The sequence below is a fragment of the Esox lucius genome, chromosome 9 (genome assembly GCF_011004845.1).
Source record: "Esox lucius isolate fEsoLuc1 chromosome 9, fEsoLuc1.pri, whole genome shotgun sequence".
Taxonomy (NCBI): Eukaryota; Metazoa; Chordata; class Actinopteri; order Esociformes; family Esocidae; genus Esox; species Esox lucius.
This window is the reverse complement of record NC_047577.1, coordinates 1,674,354-1,696,737: the sequence shown is the minus strand read 5'-3', so window position 1 is coordinate 1,696,737 and position 22,384 is coordinate 1,674,354. Positions and strand designations below refer to the sequence as shown.

Genomic DNA, 22,384 nt, shown 5'->3' with positions numbered 1-22,384 from the left:
ATATTTGACACATTTCTATGTTTCTCTGTCTCCGTTCCCCTACACTTTCTACTGCCTCTAGTCCCTCTTTCCAACTCCCCCTGTGTCCCTCTCTCCCTTCTCTCCCCTTTTCCTCCATCTACCTCCCTTTTTCAATTCTCCCTCACACCTTGTCTCTCCTCCCCCCTCTCTTTCCATCAAGGTCTCAGAGACAATATTCAACTCTTCACCTCTGCTCCCCTCTCTCCTCCTTTCCCCTCCTTCTTTCTTCCTCTCTCCTCCTTTCCCCTCCTTCTTTCTTCCTCTCTCCTCCTTTCCCCTCCTTCTTTCTCCCTCAGTGCTCCTTTCTACGTTTCCATTCTTTAAAATGTTTTCCTGTTCTTTCACTCTTTGTTCTCTATTCTCTATTCATGCTTGAAACAATTTTTTTTTTATGGCAAATGATATATAGCATATGGTATGTGGTTGTCATGACAGCAGTTTCCTGATGTTCTTTTTCACGAGATCAAAAAATAAGTTAAAGACACATTTAATTCATGTCATATGAGTCCAGAAGTAATGAGATGAGTGATACAGCCTAACAGAATTGTCCACTCTTCAGTCTATAAATATGAAACCTACAGTGATACTGATGATGGACCTTTTCTGGAACAGAGGTAGGATGATGTAATCTGAGATTGCAATTCCATCGATCGACACTCTTAAAGGAGTAAGAAAAGAGACAAAACTCTCTTGGCACAATTTAACCATTTATTAATATTTGCAAAATACTTACAAACATAATCGTCCGAGGAGTCTCTAACATAATACAGGTTAATCAACAGTATTTAAAGAGAGAAAAGGGGTGTGGTAAAATCCTTCACAACTGCCCCAACTCAACAGGACACATTCCCTTTGTTCTATTACAACCTAAGCTTCACACAAAGGACAAACTGTCCTTCCCCCCATAGGTAACTTCTTAAATTCTAAGAGTTCCAACCGAACCCGGACAGACAATAGATGCCCTGATGAGTCATACAGATGAGGAAATTAATGAGTACCCTTATAACCAGCTGATACCAGTCAATGATGCCCCCTAGGCAAATACCTGATCCCCCACATTCCTTTTCTAATGTGAATAAGGGGCTCTCAGTCCTTTAATCAGTGAGAATACATTGAGACTAATTTCCACAACAACTCTCTTATCATCCTTCTCTCTCCTTGCTCCACTATCCTTCTGCCTCCTCCTGTTCCTACTTTCTGTCAGATAGCCACTCCCTCCTACTCTATGCCAGTTGGCAGGTCCCTCCTACTCTATGTCAGATGGCAGGTCCCTCCTACTCTATGCCAGTTGGCAGGTCCGTCCTACTTTGTCAGATGGCCACTCCCTCCTTCTCAGTCAGTTGGCAGGTCCCTCCTACTCTATGCCAGTTGGCAGGTCCCTCCTACTTTGTCAGTTGGCCACTCCCTCCTTCTCTGTCAGTTGACCAGTCCTTCCTTTCTCAGTGAACTGGACTGAAATAGGGGAATTTACTAATGTTCCATCTTAACAGGCCAATCTAGTTTCTTACAGTATTATAACACAGACAATGTCAAAGTTTGTCATGACAGTGGTTTCCTGTAGGGCTTTTTAAATACAGATTAGTTTGCTGAAGCATCAAAATCACTGATGTAAGTTAAGATATTAGGACCTTTAATTGACACCACAGAAGTCAGGAAGTAAAAAGATAGAAGTGATATAGCCTAGCAGTATTTTCCACTCTTCAGTCCACTCTTCATGACAGTAGACTTGTTTAGTTCAGTGGATCTCCAGTTAGAGACAGATATGAAACCTACAGTGATACTGATGATGGTTCTTCTCTGGAACACAGGTAGGATGATGTTATACTGATATACACTTGTGTTAGTGACCTACAACTGGATGTGGACAGTAAAAATATATAGGCCAGTAAAGTTTAACTGCACTTTACTGTAGCCTATATGTTCAACTAAGGACAGGAATTAGGTTGAAATGTAATGGTGTTGTAGTATAAAACGTTTCTGCTTAGTATATCCTGAGGAGATGTGTAGGAAATTGTTAGTAAATATCCATTATCATAGGTAACCATAACATACACTTCAGATTAAATAAAGTAAGCATGTCTTTACTTCATTGAGTAAATGAATAGAAGTGAACGAAACGTGACCCAGCTCTTTGGGCATACAGAGACAATTACACACAAAGACAGGGGGAGCAGAGGGAACATATATACTGGGGTGAATGATGAGGATGAGGAACAGGTGCGCTAAACAGGACACAGGTGACAAGCATGATGAGATGGGCGATGGTGTCAGAAGGCCGGTGACGTCAAACGCTGGAGCCTGTCTGCTGCAGGGGGAGGTGAAGCAGCAGAGGGCGCAGTTGTCACAGGACATGTGGTCCAGGCCCTAGCAATTACCTAGATATTATAATGGACATGTGGTCCGGGCCCAAACAATTACCCAGATATTATAATGGACATGTGGTCCGGGCCCAAACAATTACCCATATATTATAATGGACATGTGGTCCAGGCCCTAGCAATTACCCAGATATTATAATGGACATGTGGTCCGGGCCCAAACAATTACCCATATATTATAATGGACATGTGGTCCGGGCCCAAACAATTACCCAGATATTATAATGGACATGTGGTCCGGGCCCAAACAATTACCCAGATATTATAATTGTGTCATCAGTAGGTCCACCTCACCTTGGCCACCACAATGAAAACAAAGAAACCAACATTCACACAAGTATTCAATTAGCCCCATCCAGAGCTAGACATCTGTAGTATGTCTCTTATAAACAGGATAGTTTGTATCCTGAATGCGGATTGGCTGTTAGCCGTGGGATATAAGACCATACACATCACAGGTATGACATCACTTAACGTTTTACTGCTCTAATTGCTGGTCTATCTCGTTCTATCTTTCTCTCTCCCTTCCCCTGCCTCCCTGATCTGTCCTCTGTCTCTCTCTTTCTCCTCAGATCTTCAGGGTCAAAGTGTCAGCCCACCAGGTTGGTAGAGAATAAATCTACAGTGATTATAACAGTTGAATATTGGTCAACGTTATAATCCCACATGGAGAACTGAACTCTTAGAATTACAGAAACACTGTCATTATCTGTCCTCACCACTGTGTTTTCCTGTCTCCTGTTACAGATGAACTCTCAGTCAGACTGGTGAATGGGACCAGTTCCTGTTCTGGGACAGTGGAAGTCTTTCATAATGAACAGTGGTCAGCTGTGTGTAAATGGGAGTATGGGGGTTACACAGGGTGGAAGATGATCAATGCTTATCAAGTGTGTAGAGAGCTGGGCTGTGGGAATGTTTTTACTGTATTAACAACACCTTGGTCTGGAGAGAGAAGAGGAGTCATAGTCGGTGGTTGCACTGGAGACGAATCTTCTCTTAGAAAGTGTATGACAGGACGTTCTAGTGACTGTGATGGTGGACATTATTATCATGTGACCTGTTCAGGTAAAATGCTAGTAATACTGTTGGATTATAGGAGGAGGTGTATGGGGGTAGACTGGTAATACTGTTGGATTATAGGAGGAGGTGTACGGGGGTAGACTGGTAATACTGTTGGATTATAGGAGGGGGTGTATGGGGGTAGACTGGTAATACTGTTGGATTATAGGAGGAGGTGTTTAGGGGAAAGTCTCCCCGGGAAAGTCTATGCCAGGGTTCTGGAGAGGAGAATACGGCCGATAGTAGAACCTCGGATTCAGGAGGAACAGTGTGGTTTTCGTCCGGGCCGTGGAACACTGGACCAGCTCTATACCCTCTACAGGGTGTTGGAGGGTTCATGGGAGTTTGCCCAACCAATCCACATGTGTTTTGTGGATTTGGAGAAGGCATTCGACTGTGTCCCTCGCGGCATCTTGTGGAGGGTGCTTGGGGAATATGGGGTCCTGGGTCCTTTGCTAAGGGCTGTCAGGTCCCTGTACAACCGAAGCAGGAGCTTGGTCCGCATTGCCGGCAGTAAGTCAGACTTGTTCCCAGTGCATGTTGGACTCCGGCAGGGCTGCCCTTTGTCACCGGTTCTGTTCGTAATTTTTATGGACAGAATTTCTAGGCGCAGCCAGGGGCCGGAGGGTGTCAGGTTTGGGGACCACACAATTTCGTCTCTGCTCTTTGCAGATGATGTTGTCGTGTTGGCCCCTTCTAACCAGGACCTTCAGCATGCGCTGGGACGGTTTGCAGCCGAGTGTGAAGCGGTGGGGATGAAAATCAGTACCTCCAAATCCGAGGCCATGGTCCTCAGTCGGAAAAGGGTGGCTTGCCCACTTCAGGTTGGTGGAGAGTGCCTGCCTCAAGTGGAGGAGTTTAAGTATCTAGGGGTCTTGTTCACGAGTGAGGGAAGGATGGAACGGGAGATTGACAGACGGATCGGTGCAGCTTCTGCAGTAATGCAGTCGATGTATCGGTCTGTCGTGGTGAAGAAAGAGCTGAGCCGCAAGGCGAAGCTCTCGATTTACCAGTCAATCTACGTTCCTACTCTCACCTATGGTCATGAGCTTTGGGTCATGACCGAAAGGACAAGATCCCGGATACAGGCGGCCGAAATGAGCTTTCTCCGCAGGGTGGCCGGGCGATCCCTTAGAGATAGGGTGAGAAGCTCGGTCACCCGGGAGGAGCTCAGAGTAGAGCCGCTGCTCCTCCACATCGAGAGGGGTCAGCTGAGGTGGCTTGGGCATCTTTTTCGGATGCCTCCGGAACGCCTTCCTGGGAAGGTGTTCCGGTCCCGTCCCACCGGGAGGAGACCCCGGGGAAGACCTAGGACACGCTGGAGGGACTATGTCTCCCGGCTGGCCTGGGAACGCCTCGGTGTCCCCCCGGAAGAGCTGGAGGAAGTGTCTGGGGAGAGGGAAGTCTGGGCATCCCTGCTTAGACTGCTGCCTCCGCGACCCGGCCCCGGATAAGCGGAAGAAGATGGACGGTGTATGGGGGTAGACTGGTAATACTGTTGGATTATAGGAGGAGGTGTATGGGGGTAGACTGGTAATACTGTTGGATTATAGGAGGAGGTGTATGGGGGTAGACTGGTAATACTGTTGGATTATAGGAGGTGTATGGGGGTAGACTGGTAATACTGTTGGATTATAGGAGGAGGTGTATGGGGGTAGACTGGTAATACTGTTGGATTATAGGAGGAGGTGTATGGGGGTAGATTGGTAATACTGTTGGATTATAGGAGGAGGTGTATGGGGGTAGACTGGTAATACTGTTGGATTATAGGAGGAGGTGTATGGGGGTAGACTGGTAATAATGTTGGATTATAGGAGGAGGTGTATGGGGTAGACTGGTAATACTGTTGGATTATAGGAGGAGGTGTATGGGGTAGACTGGTAATACTGTTGGATTATAGGAGGAGGTGTATGGGGGTAGACTGGTAATACTGTTGGATTATAGGAGGGGGTGTATGGGGGTAGACTGGTAATACTGTTGGATTATAGGAGGAGGTGTATGGGGGTAGACTGGTAATACTGTTGGATTATAGGAGGAGGTGTATGGGGGTAGACTGGTAATACTGTTGGATTATAGGAGGAGGTGTATGGGGGTAGACTGGTAATACTGTTGGATTATAGGAGGAGGTGTATGGGGGTAGACTGGTAATACTGTTGGATTATAGGAGGAGGTGTATGGGGGTAGACTGGTAATATGTGAGCAACCCGGGTTCGAAACTCAAGATGCCAACACTTTTTATTGCAGGCAGCTGAACTTGGCTTGCCAGGTTTCTTGTTTATAGTTATAAATACTATAATATATTGTCTGATTGCAATATTGGGGCTGATGGTTGGCTGAATGCAATATTGGCTGAAGTAATAAAAAATGGCCAAATCAATCAGGAACTAAAATGAATAAACAATCCGATATTCTAAGTAAACTTTACACACATTTTTATCATAATGCACTTATGCACAGTGTTTTCCCTATCCCTGTCACCATGTTGTATAGTTCTCAGTCCTTATCCTGAGTAAATAAAACACCTTGTCAGCCTTTGTCAGTTATCAAAATGACCAAACTACAATCTTTTATTTACCAAATGTGGAATTCATTCTTGAAAGTATAATCAAGAAAACTAACTGATTTTTCAACCAACACTTCTCCAGAATCTATACAGCTTGTTGATGGAGCTGGTTTCTGCTCTGGGAGGTTGGAGGTGAAGTCCAGTCAGTCCTGGGTCTCAGTGTGTGAATCTGACTTTGACCAGCAGGATGCAGAGGTGGTCTGTAGGGAGCTTGGCTGTGGGGTTCCTGTAGATCTACAGGGGGGGCTCTATGGAGAAGGTAAGGGTCAGATCTGGGATAAAGAGTTCCAGTGTAAAGGAAATGAGACCTGCCTTCTGGACTGTGACACCTCAGAAAGAAAAAACAACACCTGTCTACCTGGTCATACTGTTGCACTCACCTGCTCAGGTAAGAAACAGTTTGTCACTAAATCAATATTGTTTCTCATCTGGAGTAAATAACATGAAAGGAAATATAGGTAAGGTTTTCAATTTTATCTTGTTTTCTCAGAGCCTGATAATGTGAGGCTGGTGGGAGAAGCCAGTCGCTGTGCTGGTGGAGTGGAGTTGTACTACCAGCAAGAGTGGAGGACTGTGGGAACTGATGACAAGGACAATTATAGGAAAAATATAGCTAAAGTTGTGTGTAGACAGCTGGGTTGTGGCTCCAATGTTTCTGTAGTACCTGTAAATACCACTACAGGGACTGGTTTGTACTGTACTGGGTCTGAGCCTGGACTGAGAGAATGTGCAACTTGGATGTATGTTATACCCCATTTATTCACAGTGATCTGCTCAGGTAATAACAAAGCCTTCTCATTCTTCTGATTTACATAATTCAAACAAAGTTCTCTGTACTTCTCATGATGGCTGTTAAGTTTGTATGTCCCTCAATCCATTAGGAGTCAAATACAATCAACATTTTCCAGAATTCTTCATGTTGTAAAGTTGTTTCTGAGCAAACATCACTACTAGGGCTGTTACAAAACAATGTTATTATTATTTCAATTAGGAAAGTAGTTAAGTAGCTATGTTTTTTTCTTTCTTGACCCAGATGTCCTCTTGAAGTCAAATTTAGACATATGTTTTCTCTGTGACTGTAGGTCCACTACTCATGCTCTCTGTGAAGGAGGTCAGATAGCACTGTTGCATAATGATGTTATGGTCTTCAATGGGTAACCAGTTTTGGACAGGGTGTTTATTTATTTATTTTGTATTGTTCCAGATCTCCTGGTCCAGCCTGATATCTACCTGACTGACTCAATGGGAGGGGTCTTTAGGGGCCACCAGGGACCTGAGATGTTCAAGGGCTACAACTTCACCATCACCTGCTCCACTCAGCCACAGTACCCAGGAGGCTCCTTCCTCTTCACGTTCACCGGCTCCAACAGAACCCAGACCCAGACCCAGCCAGCTGTCAATCACTCAGCTGTCTTCCTCTTCCCTGCTGCAGACGACTCCCACCAAGGAAACTACAGATGTGTTTATAACAATGATGTTTTCTCTCATAACTTCTCCTCTGAGGGTCAGCTCCTCTTCCTCACCATCACAGGTAACTGAACATGAACCAGACTTGTAACTTTATCATTGACAGTTTTCCTACAGATCTATCTGATGATGATCAGTTCCCTGATGAAAGGTGTTTCTGTTTCCAGCCTCTCCTCATCCAGCCTTCATCATCAGACACGTCATAGTGCTGCTCATTCTACTGACAGTCATCATCACCTCCTGCTTGAACTACAAGGTAAAGACATTTATTTAGATGTGACTAGTCATGGCAACAAAATGGTTTTATTTGTTGTTGAGGTGCCAATTTACCCCTAAACCTCATTGTTTTGTTTAATGACAGACTGTATTCATTTGTAAATTAGTATGTATCTTTGGGTTTATGTAATGTTGTGGATGTTTTTTCTTGACAGAGACAGAGATAAAGAGAGAGTTAGGGGAAAGAAAGAGAGAGTTAGGGGAAAGCGAGAGAGGTTAGGGGAAAGAGAGAGAGGTTAGGGAAAAGATAGAGTGTTTGGGGAAAGAGAGAGAGGTTAGGGGAAAGAGAGAGAGGTTAGGGGAAAGAGAGAAAGGTTAGGGAAAAGAGAGAGAGTTTGGGGAAAGAGAGAGAGGTTAGGGGAAAGAGAGAGAGGTTAGGGGAAAGAGAGGGGAAGAAAGATCTGTAAATGTGTAACTCTTAGTGTTGTATCTCTCTAGTCCAACAGGGGGCAGAAGAGAGTGAACAGGGTGACCAGCATGGATCTTCATGTCAGTACCAATGTTATAGAGATGGTCTCTCTGGACTCCAGAACTGATGCCGGGCCGGGAGAGGAGACAGCAGTCCAGGAGACAGAGTAGGAGTATGAGGAGTACCAGCTGATGTTGGTCAGTTTTGTGTTTAAAAACATTCTACAGCCCAGCACTGCTGGATAAGATGTAGTTGCCTCTAATTCTAATGAAACAACTTCAGAAATCTCTGTTCTATAATCTCAGAAAGAACCCATGAAGAGTTCAACCACCAGTATCTCTTTCTGGAGTGTTTGTTCTCAACACCACAGGGTTTACATTATAGAGACATTAACTCATTTCAAGGTTTTGCATTCCAACATTTATTATTTTTTTACTTTGTCTTCCATTCGTTATAATTATTTTGTATATTAGATGATTTTCTTTGTACAAATGACCTTTTACCATCTGTTCATCCTTTGGCTTCATCCTTTGGCAATAATATGATTGACTTTGATCTTAGGTTTTTCATGAAAACCCATGTGTATTGTGAGCCCAGATTATTTTACTGTAATTTTGTATTCCCTGTCCAGATAAACATGTGTTGCTCTTTAAACTGCCATGTAATCATTGTATTCTTTTAATAAACTCAGAGGCTGACACTCAGTTCCAAGGTGTTACGCTGCTATATTATTGTGCTGGGGGATATGAGGAATGCACTTCTAACTTTTCTCAGTTTCCTCCAGTTTTAAATTTTAGGAGGAGATGAGGTCCTGGTCAACACCTGCGGATTACATGGTTTGGGGGGCCCGTTGCTGTCCCTGTCCTTGTCCACCTGGTCATACTTCTGACCTAGTCTACAATCAAATAGCCTCTGGATTAAGCCCAGAGAAATGTATTAATTATTCCAATTGGACTCTTAATATCTCACCCGGCACAGCCAGAAGAGGACTGGTCACCCCTCTGAGCCTGGGTCCTCTCTAGGTTTCTTCCTAAAATTCAGCCTTCTTAAGGAGTATTTCCTAGCCACTGAAATTCAACACTACTGTTGTTTGCTCCTTGGGGTTTAAGGCCGGGTGTCTCTGTAAAGCACTTTGTGACAACTTCTGTTGTAAAAAGGGCTTTATAAAGAAATTTGATTGAAATTGATTGACTCTTGTGTGATATCAGTTCTCTATTTTACAACAGTCCAGTGATTACTGATGGTGAACGATTCCACATTGAAACAACTGTCATATTACAAAGATATAAAAACAGGTGCAGGAAATCCTGCTTTTCCTCAACTGACCACTAGAGGGAGTAAGAGGAGAACCATGTCTGAAGAAGTCATGGTCACAGAGGAGGCCAACACCACATCATTACATCACAGAGAGAAGGATGACAACACCACATCATTACATCACAGAGAGAAGGATGAAAACACCACATCATTACATCACAAAGAGAAGGATGACAACACCACATCATTACATCACAGAGAGAAGGATGACAACACCACATCATTACATCACAGAGAGAAGGATGACAACACCACATCATTACATCACAGAGAGAAGGATGACAACACCACATCATTTCATCACAGAGAGAAGGATGACAACACCACATCATTACATCACAGAGAGAAGGATGACAACACCACATCATTTCATCACAGAGAGAAGGATGACAACACCACATCATTACATCACAGAGAGAAGGGTAATGTTACATTACCATGTCAAAAATAAACATGACACATGACCTTTCACCTGGTCGTCTGGACGTGTAATGAACAATGTCCTTAAAGGTCAAGTACCCTTATAAGATCCATTCAGAGCCTGGTTCCTCTCTAGGTTTCTTTCTCGGTTGGAACCGGACCAGGGTGTTGTTCCAAGCCACTGTGCCTTATCATTGTATTGCCTGGCTCCTCTCTAGGTTTCTTCTTCGGTTCTAACCGGACCAGGGTGTTGTTCCAAGCCACTGTGCCTTATCATCGTATTGCTCTTTAGATTTGATAGATATTTGACACATTTCTATGTCTCTCTGTCTCCGTTCCCCTACACTTTCTACTGCCTCTAGTCCCTCTTTCCAACTCCCCCTGTGTCCCTCTCTCCCTTCTCTCCCCTTTTCCTCCATCTACCTCCCTTTTTCAATTCTCCCTCACACCTTGTCTCTCCTCCCCCCTCTCTTTCCATCAAGGTCTCAGAGACAATATTCAACTCTTCACCTCTGCTCCCCTCTCTCCTCCTTTCCCCTCCTTCTTTCTTCCTCTCTCCTCCTTTCCCCTCCTTCTTTCTCCCTCTCTCCTCCTTTCCCCTCCTTCTTTCTCCCTCAGTGCTCCTTTCTACGTTTCCATTCTTTAAAATGTTTTCCTGTTCTTTCACTCTTTGTTCTCTATTCTCTATTCATGCTTGAAACAATTTTTTTTTTATGGCAAATGATATATAGCATATGATATGTGGTTGTCATGACAGCAGTTTCCTGATGTTCTTTTTTACGAGATCAAAAAATAAGTTAAAGACACATTTAATTCATGTCATATGAGTCCAGAAGTAATGAGATGAGTGATACAGCCTAACAGAATTGTCCACTCTTCAGTCTATAAATATGAAACCTACAGTGATACTGATGATGGACCTTTTCTGGAACAGAGGTAGGATGATGTAATCTGAGATTGCAATTCCATCGATCGACACCCTTAAAGGAGTAAGAAAAAAGACAAAACTCTCTTGGCACAATTTAACCATTTATTAATATTTGCAAATAAGAGAGACGCGTCAAACGCTTACAAACATAATTGTCAGAGGAGTCTCTAACATAATACAGGTCAATCAACAGTATTTAAAGAGAGAAAAGGGGTGTGGTAAAATCCTTCACAACTGCCCCAACTCAACAGGACACATTCCCTTTGTTTTATTACAACCTAAGCTTCACACAAAGGACAAACTGTCCTTCCCCCCATAGGTAACTTCTTAAATTCTAAGAGTTCCAACCGAACCCGGACAGACAATAGATGCCCTGATGAGTCATACAGATGCGCAGATTAATGAGTACCCTTATAACCAGCTGATACCAGTCAATGATGCCCCCTAGGCAAATACCTGATCCCCCACATTCCTTTTCTAATGTGAATAAGGGGCTCTCAGTCCTTTAATCAGTGAGAATACATTGAGACTAATTTCCACAACAACTCTCTTATCATCCTTCTCTCTCCTTGCTCCACTCTCGTTCTGCCTCCTCCTGTTCCTACTTTCTGTCAGATAGCCACTCCCTCCTACTCTATGCCAGTTGGCAGGTCCCTCCTACTCTATGTCAGATGGCAGGTCCCTCTTACTCTATGCCAGTTGGCAGGTCCCTCCTACTCTATGTCAGTTGGCCACTCCCTCCTTCTCTGTCAGTTGGCAGGTCCCTCCTACTCTATGTCATATGGCAGGTCCCTCCTACTTTGTCAGTTGGCCACTCCCTCCTTCTCAGTCAGTTGACCAGTCCTTCCTTTCTCAGTGAACTGGACTGAAATAGGGGAATTTAGTAATGTTCCATCTTAACAGGCTAATTTAGTTTCTTACAGTATTATAACACAGACAATGTCAAAGTTTGTTGTCATGACAGTGGTTTCCTGTAGGGCTTTTTAAATACAGATTAGTTTTCTGAAACATCAAAATCACTGATGTCAGTTAAGATATTAGGATGTTTTATTCACACCACATGAGTCAGGAAGTAACAAGATAGAAGTGATATAGCCTAGCAGTATTTTCCACTCTTCAGTCCACTCTTCATTACAGTAGACTTGTTTAGTTCAGTGGATCTCCAGTTAGAGACAGATATGAAACCTACAGTGATACTGATGATGTTTATTTTCTGAAACACAGGTAGGATGATGTTATACTGCTATACACGTGTGTTAGTGACCTACAACTGGATGTGGACAGTAAAAATATATAGGCCAGTAAAGTTTAATTGCACTTTACTGTAGCCTATATGTTCAACTAAGGACAGGAATTAGGTTGAAATGTAATGGTGTTGTAGTATAAAACGTTTCTGCTTAGTATATCCTGAGGAGATGTGTAGGAAATTGTTTGTAAATATCCGTTGTCATAGGTAACCATAACATACACTTCAGATTAAATAAAGTAAGCATGTCTTTACTTCAAAACCAAGACATATAATGGACATATAGTCAGGGTCAAAACAATTACCCAGATATTATAATGGACATGTGGTCTGGGCCAAAACAACTACCCAGATATTATAATGGACATGTGGTCTGGGCCAAAACAACTACCCAGATATTATAATGGACATGTGGTCTGGGCCAAAACAAGTACACAGATATTATAATGGACATGTGGTCCAGGACCTAGCAATTACCCAAGTATTATAATGGACATGTGGTCCAGGCCCTAGCAATTAGCCATATATTGTAATGGACATGTGGTCCGGGCCCAAACAATTACCCAGATATTATAATTGTGTCATCAGTAGGTCCACCTCACCTTGGCCACCATAATGAAAACAAAGAAACCAACATTCACACAAGTATTCAATTAGCCCCATCCACAGCTAGACATCCGTAGTATGTCTCTGATAAACAGGATGGTTTGTATCCTGAATGCGGATTGGCTGTTAGGCGTGGTATATAAGACCATACACATCACAGGTATGACATCACTTAAAGTTTTACTGCTCTAATTACTGATCTCGTTCTATCTTTCTCTCTCCCTTCCCCTGCCTCCCTGATCTGTCCTCTGTCTCTCTCTTTCTCCTCAGATCTTCAGGGTCAAAGTGTCAGCCCACCAGGTTGGTAGAGAATAAATCTACAGTGATTATAACAGTTGAATATTGGTCAACGTTATAATCCCACATGGAGAACTGAACTCTTAGAATTACAGAAACACTGTCATTATCTGTCCTCACCACTGTGTTTTCCTGTCTCCTGTTACAGATGAACTCTCAGTCAGACTGGTGAATGGGACCAGTTCCTGTTCTGGGACAGTGGAAGTCTTTCATAATGAACAGTGGTCAGCTGTGTGTGAATGGGAGTATGGGGTTTACAGAGGGTGGAAGATGATTAATACTTATCAAGTGTGTAGAGAGCTGGGCTGTGGGAATGTTTTTACAGTATTAACAACACCTTGGTCTGGAGAGAGAAGAGGAGTCATAGTCGTTGGTTGCACTGAAGACGAATATTCTCTTAGAAAGTGTATGACAGGACGTTCTAGTGACTGTGATGGTGGACATTATTATCATGTGACCTGTTCAGGTAAGATGCTAAAAATACTGTTGGATTATAGGAGGAGGTGTATAGGGGTACACTGGTAATACTGTTGGATTATAGGAGGAGGTGTATGGGGGTAGACTGGTAATACTGTTGGATTATAGGAGGAGGTGTATGGGGGTAGACTGGTAATACTGTTGGATTATAGGAGGAGGTGTATGGGGGTAGACTGTTAATACTGTTGGATTATAGGAGGAGGTGTATGGGGGTAGACTGGTAATACTGTTGGATTATAGGAGGAGGTGTATAGGGGTAGACTGGTAATACTGTTGGATTATAGGAGGAGGTGTATGGGGGTAGACTGGTAATACTGTTGGATTATAGGAGGAGGTGTATAGGGGTAGACTGGTAATACTGTTGGATTATAGGAGGAGGTGTATGGGGGTAGACTGGTAATACTGTTGGATTATAGGAGGAGGTGTATAGGGGTAGACTGGTAATACTGTTGGATTATATGAGGAGGTGTATGGGGGTAGACTGGTAATACTGTTGGATTATAGGAGGAGGTGTATGGGGGTAGACTGGTAATACTGTTGGATTATAGGAGGAGGTGTATGGGGGTAGACTGGTAATACTGTTGGATTATAGGAGGAGGTGTATGGGGGTAGACTGGTAATACTGTTGGATTATAGGAGGAGGTGTATGGGGGTAGACTGGTAATACTGTTGGATTATAGGAGGAGGTGTATAGGGGTAGACTGGTAATACTGTTGGATTATAGGAGGAGGTGTATGGGGGTAGACTGATAATACTGTTGGATTATAGGAGGAGGTGTATGGGGGTAGACTGTTAATTCTGTTGGATTATAGGAGGAGGTGTATGGGGGTAGACTGATAATACTGTTGGATTATAGGAGGAGGTGTATGGGGGTAGACTGTTAATACTGTTGGATTATAGGAGGAGGTGTATGGGGGTAGACTGGTAATACTGTTTGATTTTAGGAGGAGGTGTATGGGGGTAGACTGGTAATACTGTTGGATTATATGAGGAGGTGTATGGGGGTAGACTGGTAATACTGTTGGATTATAGGAGGAGGTGTATGGTGGTAGACTGGTAATACTGTTGGATTATAGGAGGAGGTGTATGGGGGTAGACTGGTAATACTGTTGGATAATAGGAGGAGGTGTATGGGGGTAGACTGGTAATACTGTTGGATTATAGGAGGAGGTGTATGGGGGTAGACTGGTAATACTGTTGGATTTTAGGAGGAGGTGTATGGGGGTAGACTGGTAATACTGTTGGATTATATGAGGAGGTGTATGGGGGTAGACTGGTAGTACTGTTGGATTATAGGAGGAGGGGTATGGGGGTAGATTGGTAATACTGTTGGATTGTAGGAGGAGGTGTATGAGGGTAGACTGGTAATACTGTTGGATTATAGGAGGAGGTGTATGGGGGTAGACTGGTAATACTGTTGGATAATAGGAGGAGGTGTATGGGGGTAGACTGGTAATACTGTTGGTTTATAGGAGGAGGTGTATGGGGGTAGACTGGTAATACTGTTGGATTATAGGAGGAGGTGTATGGGGGTAGACTGGTAATACTGTTGGATTATATGAGGAGGTGTATGGGGGTAGACTGGTAATAATGTTGGATTATAGGAGGAGGTGTATGGGGGTAGACTGGTAATACTGTTGGATTATAGGAGGGGGTGTATGGGGGTAGACTGGTAATACTGTTGGATTATAGGAGGAGGTGTATGGGGGTAGACTGGTAATACTGTTGGATAATAGGAGGAGGTGTATGGGGGTAGACTGGTAATACTGTTGGTTTATAGGAGGAGGTGTATGGGGGTAGACTGTTAATACTGTTGGATTATAGGAGGAGGTGTATGGGGGTAGACTGGTAATACTGTTGGATTATAGGAGGAGGTGTATGGGGGTAGACTGGTAATACTGTTGGATTATATGAGGAGGTGTATGGGGGTAGACTGGTAATAATGTTGGATTATAGGAGGAGGTGTATGGGGGTAGACTGGTAATACTGTTGGATTATAGGAGGGGGTGTATGGGGGTAGACTGGTAATACTGTTGGATTATAGGAGGAGGTGTATGGGGGTAGACTGGTAATACTGTTGGATTATAGGAGGAGGTGTATGGGGGTAGACTGGTAATACTGTTGGATTATAGGAGGAGGTGTATGGGGGTAGACTGGTAATACTGTTGGATTATAGGAGGAGGTGTATGGGGGTAGACTGGTAATACTGTTGGATTATAGGAGGAGGTGTATGGGGGTAGACTGGTAATACTGTTGGATTATAGGAGGAGGTGTATGGGGGTAGACTGGTAATAACCTTTCATGTGGGCAACCCGGGTTCGAAACTCGGGATGGGCTACAGGACAATAGGCAAGCAGCATGGTGAGAAGGAAACAAACAGACTCCAACCTCTCCACAATGACCAAGACCAGAGAGCTGTGTAAGGACATCAGGGATCAAATTGTAGACCTGCACAAGGCTGGGATGGGCTACAGGACAATAGGCAAGCAGCTTGGTGAGAAGGTAACAACTGTTGGCATAATTATTAGAGAATGGAAGAAGTTCTAGATGACAGTTCTCTCACCTCGTGGGGCATCAATGATCATGAGGAAGGTGACGGATCAGCCCAGAACTACACAGCAAGACCAGGTCAATGATTTGAAGAGAGCTGGGACCACAGTCTCAAAGAAAACCATTAGTAACACACTACGGCGTCATGGATTAAAATCCTGCAGCGCACGTAAGGTCCCCCTGCTCAAGCCAGCGCATGTCCAGGCCTGTCTGAAGTTTGCCAATGACCATCTGGATGATCCAGAGGAGGAATGGGAGACAAAAATAGATCTTTTTGGTCTAAACTCCACTTGCCATGTTTGGAGGAAGAAGAAGGATGAGTACAAACCCAAGAACACCATCCCAACCGTGAAGCATGGAGGTGGAAACATCATCCTTTGGGGCTGCTTTTCTGCAAAGGGGACAGGACGACTGCACCGTATTGAGGGGAGGATGGATGAGGCCATGTATCGTGAGATCTTGGCCAACAACCTCCTAATAGAAAATCTGAAAGTCTGTATTGCCCAGCGACAGCCCCAAAACCTGAAGGACCTGGAGAAGGTCTGTATGGAGGAGTGGGCCAAAATCCCTGCTGCAGTGGGTGCAAACCTGGTCAAGATCTACAGGAAACGTATGATCTCTGTAATTGCAAACAAAGCTTTCTGTACCAAATATTAAGTTCTGCTTTTCTGATGTATCAAATACTTATGTCATGCAATAAAATGCAAATTAATTATAAAAAAATTATACAATGTGATTTTCTGGATTTTTGTTTTAGATTCCGTCTCTCAATGTTGAAGTGTACCTAGGATAAAAATGACAGACTTCTACATGCTTTGTAAGTAGGAAAACCTGCAAAATCGGCAGTGTATCAAATTCTTGTTCTCCCCATGTGTGTGTGTGTGTGTGTGTGTGTGTGTGTGTTTATATATGTGTATAGATTCCACTGATCCTAGATCAGGAGTAAACCTCACTTGTCCTCATCCCTCTAAGGTTTCTTATCCTCCTTTCTCCTTTCTCCTTCTCTCCTTTTACCTCCATCCTATTCCTCCTCACTTAATGTTTGAAGTGAACTGGAATAAGTTCCAATACTGATTTGGGGTTTTAACAGGCCTTTCTTTGCGAGGTTGATTAATATCTTGCATATTTAATGTTGTCAAGTCAGTGGCATCCTGTAGAGATCAGTTTGCTGTAAATAGCCAGCTCTAAACACAGATTCAAGATAATGTTGCTAGGATGTTTAAATCTCACATCATATCAGTAGGGAAGTAATGAGATAGAAGTGATGGAGCCTAACAGTATTTTCCACTCATCAGTCCACTCTTCATGACAGTAGATTTGTTCAGTTCAGTGGATCTCCAGTTAGAGACAGATATGAAACCTACAGTGATACTGATGATGGTTCTTTTCTGGAACACAGGTAGGATGATGTTATACTGATAAACACTTGTGTTAGTGACATATCATTTAAAATGGATGGACAGTACTGTCTAACAAACTAGCATACAGTTAATGTATTCGTACCGACCAACAATCCAAACAATGTTTGTTCTTGAGTTGCGAGAGTATACAAACTACTGGCATGTCTTAACGTCAATATTGGGTCAAAAATGGCAAACAAAAGAATCAGTTTTCTCTAGAAACTCGTCAGTTTATCATTGTTTTAAGGAATGAAGGCTGTTTAAGACATTGCCAAAAAACTAAAGATTTAATACAGAGTTGTACACTACAGTCTTCCAAGACAAAGAACAACTGGATCTAACAAGGACAGAAAGACATGTGGAAGTCCCAGATGTACAACAACACAAGAAGACAAGTACATTAGTACATCTCTAGTTTGAGAAATATACACCTCATTAAAGACAGGACTCAGGGTGCAGTGCCTTGTGGGAAGAAAAGCTAAGAAAAAGCCACTTTTGAAATAAGTGGGCAAAGAAACACAGACATTACACAGCAAATAATTGGAAAAGGGTGTTATGAAACATTTGAGCTTTTGTGGGATCCGCTAGACTGTAAGGTGCGTGAGAAGTGCTTGACAAGCATTCCATATTAATGCCAAGTGCTTCAGGAAGTGGGGTGAAATGTCACCTGAGTTTCTGGACAAACTGACAGCTAGATTTTCCAAAAGAGCAAAATCTGTACATTATTCCAAACTTTTGGCCGCAAGTGTAGTTTCATAGACGAAGAGAGGGAGGGGGTGAGGAGGCAAAGGGGGTGAGGAGGCAAAGGGGGTGAGGAGGGAACGGGGTTGAGGAGGGAACGTAAAGGTGAAGAGGAGGGAGAGGGGGTGAAGAGGGTGTGGAGGGGGGAGGGGGAGTGGGGGGAGAGAGGAGGGGTGAAAGGCCAGGAAAAGAGGATGGAGTGGGGGTGAAGAGGAAAATATATATTTTTATATAGGTGGTCTATTTATTAGCAAGTAAATAAATTACTGAACCCCGTCAAATAGCAAGTAAATAAACATATTGAACCTTGACATATAGCAAGTAAATAAACCACTGAACCCTGACATACAGCAAGTAAATAAACCACTGAACCCTGACATATAGCAAGTAAATAAACCACTTTTCTCTTTGACTGATGTTCATGTCTCTCTTCTCTCTCTGTCACCTCTTTCTCCTCAGATCTCCAGGGTCAAAGTGTGGACCCACCAGGTTGGTAGAGTGTAAATCTACCTTGATTATAGCAGTTCAATATTAGTCATCTTTATTATTCCACGTGGAGGACTGAATGGACCTGTTACATACCTAACTACATTAACCAGAACTGTTTTATAACTACTGATACCTCTGGACCGCACATTTTTACAGCTGTTAGAATAACAGACACACTGTCATATCTGTCCTCACCACTGTGTTTTCCTCTCTCCTGTTTACAGATGAATACTCAGTCAGACTGGTGAATGGGACCAGTTCCTGTTCTGGGAAACTGGAAGTCTTTGAGGAAGGAGTGTGGACAAGTCAATGTACTAGGATGTCTGATGGGTTTGGGGTGTTAAGTTTGATTGGTGACTGGACCTTGATAGAGTCTAATGTGGTGTGTAGACAGCTTGACTGTGGGAATGTTGTAACTACATCTAGAACACCCCTGACTGAAGAGAGCAGACAAACCGTTATGTATAAATGTCGAGGATCGGAGTCATCTATTAGAGAGTGTAACATCAAAAAGAGTCCTTATTTCTGCAATAAGAAATATTATACTGATGTGACCTGTTCAGGTAAGAGACTGGTAATATTATTAAATTAATGTTTACATTATGTTAATATAAATATGATGGTCATGTGACCTGTTCAGGTTAGAGACTGGTAATATTATTAAATTAATGTTTACATTATGTAAATATAAATATGATGGTCATGTGACCTGTTCAGGTAAGAGACTGGTAATATTATTAAATTAATGTTTACATTATGTTAATATAAATATGATGGTCATGTGACCTGTTCAGGTTAGAGACTGGTAATATTATTAAATTCATGTTTACATGATGTTAAATTAAATATGATGTTCATGTAGCCTGTTCAGGTAAGAGACTTGTAATATTATTTAATTCATGTTTACATTATGAAAATTAAAATATTATTATACTGATGTGACCTGTTCAGGTAAGAGACTGGTAATATTATTTAATTAATGTTTACATTATGTAAATATAAATATGATGGTCATGTGACCTGTTCAGGTAAGAGACTGGTAATATTATTTAATTAATGTTTACATTATGTAAATATAAATATGATATGGACGGTGTATTAACAACATGGAATTGTTCATGTCACCTTCCAATATAATTTTCCACCTTTTCCTGAGTGACAGAATGCCACAATATCTACAAACTCTTTTTCTCCAGAATCTGTGCGTCTTGTAGCTGGAGCTGGTTTCTGCTCTGGGAGGTTGGAGGTGAAGTCCAGTCAGACCTGGGTCTCAGTGTGTGAATCTGACTTTGACCAGCAGGATGCAGAGGTGGTCTGTAGGGAGCTTGGCTGTGGGGCTCATGTAGATCTACAGGGGGGGCTCAATGGAGAAGGTGAGGGTCAGACCTGGGATAAAGAGTTCCAGTGTAAAGGAAAAGAGACCCGCCTTCTGGACTGTGACACCTCAGAAAGAAAAAACAGAACCTGTCTACCTGGTCATTCTGTTGGAATCACCTGTTTGGGTAAAAAAAAAAAAAATTCATTCAATAAAAATGTTAAGTCTAATTTTAGGAGAAAATATTATATAACTGTGTCTTTTGTCAGAGCCTGATAATGTGAGGCTGGTGGGAGAAGCCAGTCGCTGTGCTGGTGGAGTGGAGTTGTACTACCAGGAAGAGTGGAGGATTGTGGGAGTTTTGAGGCTTTACAATTATATGAAGAATGCAGCTACAGTCGTGTGTAGACAGTTGGGTTGTGGCTCCAGTGTTTCAGTAATACCTGGAAACACCATTAGAGGAACGGTTCTTTACTGCAAAGGATCTGAGGCTGGATTGAGAGAATGTGCTACTTTGATGAATTCTAGATCAGCTTTCTTCACAGTGATCTGTTCAGGTAATAACAAAACATCATAATTACATCCGTAGTCAAACTAAGTTCTCAGCACTTCTCATGATGTCTGTTTGAATTGTAAAGTTCAGTAGGAATCAAATACAACCTACAAATCCCAGAATACTTCATGTTGTAGTGTTTGTTCTCAGTGAGCATCTCTAAGTGTTATTATTATTTAAATGTTGTCTCTGTGACTGTAGGTCCAGTACTCATGTTCCCCTGTGAGGGAGGTCAGATAGCACTGTAACATGATGATGATATTGTCATCTATAGGAAACTAGTAGAAGATATTTTATTGTTGTATTTTATTGTTCCAGATCTCCTGGTCCAGCCTGATATTTACCTGACTGACTCAATGGGAGGGGTCTTCAGGAGCCACCAGGGACCTGATATGTTCAAGGGTTACAGCTTCACCATCACCTGCTCCACTCAGCCACAGTACCCAGGAGGCTCCTTCCTCCTCACGTTCATCGGCTCCAACAGAACCCAGACCCAGACCCAGCCAGCTGTCAATCACTCAACTGTCTTCCTCTTCCCTGCTGCAGACGACTCCCACCAAGGAAACTACAGATGTGTTTATAACAATTATGTTTTCTCTCATAACTTCTCCTCTGAGAGTCAGCTCCTCTTCCTCACCATCACAGGTAACTGAACATGAACCAGACTTGTAACTTTATCATTGACAGTTTTCCTACAGATCTATCTGATGATGATCAGTTCCCTGATGAAAGGTGTTTCTGTTTCCAGCCTCTCCTCATCCAGCCTTCATCATCAGACACGTCATAGTGCTGCTCATTCTACTGACAGTCATCATCACCTCCTGCCTGAACTACAAGGTAAAGACATTTATTTAGATGTGACTAGTCATGGCAACAAAATGGTTTTATTTGTTGTTGAGGTGCCAATTTACCCCTAATCTTCATTGTTTTGTTTAGTGACAGACTGTATTCATTTGTAAATTAGTATGTATCTTTGGGTTTATGTAATGTTGTGGATGTATTTTCTTGACAGAGACAGAGAGAAAGAGAGAGTTAGGGGAAAGAGAGAGAGGTTAGGGGAAAGAGAGGGGAAGACAGAGATCTGTAAATGTGTAACTCTTAGTGTTGTATCTCTCTAGTCCACCAGGGGGCAGAAGAGAGTGAACAGGGTGACCAGCATGGATCTTCATGTCAGTACCAATGTCATAGAGATGGTCTCTCTGGACTCCAGAACTGATGCCGGGCCGGGAGAGGAGACAGCAGTCCAGGAGACAGAGTAGGAGTATGAGGAGTACCAGCTGATGTTGGTCAGTTTTGTGTTTAAAAACAATCTACAGCCCAGCACTGCTGGATAAGATGTAGTTGCCTCTAATTCTAATGAAACAACTTCAGAAATCTCTGTTCTATAATCTCAGAAAGAACCCATGAAGAGTTCAACCACCAGTATCTCTTTCTGGAGTGTTTGTTCTCAACACCACAGGGTTTACATTATAGAGACATTAACTCATTTCAAGGTTTTGCATTCCAACATTTATATATTTTTTTACTTTGTCTTCCATTCGTTTGAATTATTTTGTATATTAGATGATTTTCTTTACACAAATAGCCATTTACCATCTGTTCATCCTTTGGCTTCAATCTCCATCATTTACAGTGAATGTGACAGAAGGATTATAGCTGTTTCAAGTAAAGATGTTGACAATCCGTTACACAACAGAATGAAGTGCAGCTTTTCAAAATCGTTGTTGCATGATGTTGTTCTCATCAAATGCTGTTATTGATTTCAGATAGTTTTGTAATGGTTATTATCTGATAATTGTATTTTTGTCATGTTATAACTAGTATATAGAGATAATGTAGATGTACAGTTGCGCTCATAAGTTTGCATACCCT

At 42.6% G+C, this 22,384-nt stretch overlaps 2 protein-coding genes across 2 annotated transcripts; both read left to right on the top strand.

The window, feature by feature from the left end:
- Positions 1-1,765: 1,765 nt before the first annotated feature.
- Positions 1,766-8,343, top strand: LOC117594904 (CD5 antigen-like). Its single transcript, XM_034294433.1, has 8 exons — positions 1,766-1,829; positions 2,972-3,001; positions 3,147-3,464; positions 6,104-6,409; positions 6,512-6,799; positions 7,226-7,552; positions 7,656-7,744; positions 8,203-8,343. Exons 1-8 carry the CDS (start codon positions 1,784-1,786, stop codon positions 8,341-8,343), a joined length of 1,545 nt encoding a protein of 514 aa, XP_034150324.1. The 5' UTR covers positions 1,766-1,783.
- Positions 8,344-17,391: 9,048 nt separating this feature from the next.
- Positions 17,392-22,014, top strand: LOC117594903. The gene is made up of 8 exons (XM_034294432.1): positions 17,392-17,413; positions 18,615-18,644; positions 18,869-18,955; positions 19,859-20,017; positions 20,714-20,743; positions 20,831-21,157; positions 21,261-21,349; positions 21,631-22,014. Exons 1-8 carry the CDS (start codon positions 17,392-17,394, stop codon positions 21,769-21,771), a joined length of 885 nt encoding a protein of 294 aa, XP_034150323.1. The 3' UTR covers positions 21,772-22,014.
- The last annotated feature ends 370 nt before the right edge of the window (positions 22,015-22,384 follow it).